Here is a 3068-nt window from a genome sequence, read left to right on the forward strand (position 1 = left end):
TTTCTTGCAGAAGGCTCCTCCAAAATGTGAGATTTTTTTTTATTTTTATGAACTTTTTGCATTTTTTGGGGGTTTTTTGGGGGATTTTGGGTAACGTGACTGTCAAACTCAGTAAAGCACTATCAACTGAGCATAAATACATCTTATGTTTAAATATTATCATATGTAGCATAATGTAGCATTATTGTACTATGAATCTGAGGAAGGAATCTTTCCAGCTCCCAAAACAGTTGGCTAATAGAATGGCCACATTAAACAAATAAACAAGCTAAGAAACAAGCATGAAGGGCAAGAATTTGAGAGAGTTCCCACAAGGTGGTTAACACACAGTTGCTCTAATTCTTATTCTGTCTGACACTTTAAAAATGTCTCAAAAATTAAAAATTACTTTGTAGTATATACATTAAATACAGTGAATAAATTCCCATGCAGAAAACCCTCCCGAAGTATTTCCAAAGTTGATTATGATTAATGCAGCTCTTTTTTGTGGTTTTTTTAAATCAACTGAACACTGAAAGGAATAGAATTTAATTCTTTAAAGAATGTGTTCTACACTATTAATATATTTACAAGGCAGTAATTTGATGTTACTGGTAGACCTGTACTTAGCACTGGAAGCAGATAGTCTTTCTCTTGGTCCCACTGTGCTTCTTTTGATTAAGATAGAGCTCTTGGCACTTTGTCATCTTTATAATTTGGATGCATATCTTCCTAAATTTAGGCTGGGAACATTAATATTTATTCCAAGAGTATTTGGAAACATATCAGGTTGTCCTACTGTGTATTCTAGAAAAATAGGTTTTACATAATAAATTCTGTAATTATTCTATGAACATCTATTCTTTCATGAATATCCATGAATATTCTTAGCAATAGGCATTCATAGGATGATTAGAACCTCTTACTCGTATAAAAACAAAATCAGAGTAACATTCTCCTTTCTGCATTGTAAAACATTTACTGCTAAGTCCTTATAAGTGGGATTTTGTAAAAAGGATTATATATTTCATCAGTGGTACATTTTTAAGGACTTAGCTAATTAATCACATAACTGTTACCTTTAAAACTATATTTCTAAGAAGCTGGAAATAACATCCAATACATCTGCAGCTATTATTCAGTAGCTGAGCTGAAAAAGGTGATGGGTGCTNCAAATACAGTAAAACTTGAGCAATATTCAGGGAAGGTTTGACTAGATGTGTACTGGAACTGATTCTAACTCTTTTAATTGTGGGATTTTGAAAAAACAATTATATATTTAATCAGTGGTATATTTTTAAGGACTTAGCTAACTAATCACATAACTGCTACCTTTAAAACTATATTTCTAAGAAGCTGGAAATAACATCCAATACATCTGGAGCTATTACTCAGTAGCTGAGCTGAAAAAGGTGATGGGTGCTTTCGATGCCTGGGTAGGGAAAAGTAAAGTAGTAATTTTTTATTTCAGTATTTATACTTTTTAACAAAAAAATAAGAAAAATATTTGCCATTAAAGTATAATAAAAACTATGCATAATGTTATTTACTATAATGTAAAATAGTAGTGGCTGTTTTGGGGCAAGAAATGTCTGAGATGTCTCAGCAGCCTGGCAAGAAGTAACTTCAAAAACTAGAGAGCAAGTATTAAATGSACTGCTAAACCATAAATTTAAGTGAAAACTTTAGAAGGTTAACTGATTTTCACATATGTGAGATGTCTTCTTTTTTTAGAAGGAATTTCTAGAACTTCCTCTCTGCAGTTTTACAGTGATACTTTTGATTRCACCTCCATTCTCAGTGCATTACCAAAAGCATCCTTTTGCAGGTGCCACTGCACAATTWCCTGAGCCACTTTGCTGCTACAGTTTTTGTGTGTCATCTTACAGAGGTGAAAGAGATTGATGGTTCTGTTCACAAAAAAGCATGTACCAATCATTGATTGTAATGATGAACTGTTGGAAGCTGTGATTTATGCTTGTCACAGTATCATTTAAACCTATTTGTGGATGGCTGCTGCACATGRTTTGTTCTGTACTAATGTTACAAAAAAAGGATTTATGTATATAGCTGATTTTTTTTTAATTGAAGTTCTTTGTTTTACAGACGATTAATCAACTATACTGAAGAGGAAGGCTCTTTACCATGTAAAGTATGTCCCAAGCCAATTATTTTCTCAGGTCCCTCAACAAGTACCCACATAAAAATCAAGAATTCAGCTTGAAAATCAAGAATTCAGCAAGAAAATCAAGAATTCAGCTTGAAAATCAAGCTGCTGGTGATGCTTCACATTCTGCAGCAATTCTTAAACGACTTCATAGTGAAAGAAGTCTGACAAAGCTGCACAAAGAATCTTCTGAAACCACATCCACAAAATGCTCATCAGTGCCCAGCAATTCCAGGGATCCCCGGGGAAGGCAGAGTGCTGGCAATGGGACACTGGGCCAAATGACATTCCAGCTTGCAGGGAGTAAAAAACCTGTAAATAACCGTGTGGTGAAGCTGAAAAGAACTCCACTTTTTCTTGTGGCACCATCTCAGCCACCTCCTTCTGTTTGCAGTAAAACAAATGAACAGCACAGTGCTGCTGTTGAAATTCCTACAACTTCTACAGTAGTAAACAAGAAAGAACCAGCTGTATTAGCAGAAAATATTGCACTGATTAAGTGGATGGATAATGTTTGACTCAATTTGATAGACAGCTCTGCATCATCTGGTCAAAGAAGAGATCATCTCACATGATCCTTTATTCAAAAATTAGGTATAAAATTGTTATAAAAAAATAATGAAAAGCACAGAAAAAAAGGTTTTTTTTGAGCACTTAAGCAAAAGTTTTAATTGAGCACTTAAGTGTTTTTTTCTGCTTTATTTCTAGGTATTTTTTAGATGGCGGAATGGAGGAAGAAAAATTGATTAAAGAAATCACTCAAACACAGAGCACATGCAATTTAACATTCCAGTAACTCCCATTTGTATTTGTTGGGCTGTGCCTTAAAGTGAATACTTGCACAGCATAAAATAAGACCTCTTTATCAATTTTAACTACAGTGAACCTCAATTTGTACCTTTAAAGTGGGGGAAAACCAGAT

General features: G+C 33.9%; 1 protein-coding gene across 1 annotated transcript in view; it reads left to right on the forward strand.

Annotated features, from left to right (window-relative positions):
- Window positions 1-2664, forward strand: part of KCTD18 (potassium channel tetramerization domain containing 18) — a 10274-nt gene extending 7610 nt beyond the window's left edge. The window contains 5 exon segments of the mRNA XM_057375757.1: window positions 722-761; window positions 1330-1425; window positions 1714-1807; window positions 2086-2248; window positions 2251-2664. Of these exon segments, the coding sequence (XP_057231740.1) occupies window positions 722-761; window positions 1330-1425; window positions 1714-1807; window positions 2086-2248; window positions 2251-2664 (807 nt within the window).
- The last annotated feature ends 404 nt before the right edge of the window (window positions 2665-3068 follow it).

The sequence above is a fragment of the Malurus melanocephalus genome, unplaced genomic scaffold (genome assembly GCF_030028575.1).
Source record: "Malurus melanocephalus ecotype Western Australia unplaced genomic scaffold, MMel_1.1 scaffold_257, whole genome shotgun sequence".
Taxonomy (NCBI): Eukaryota; Metazoa; Chordata; class Aves; order Passeriformes; family Maluridae; genus Malurus; species Malurus melanocephalus.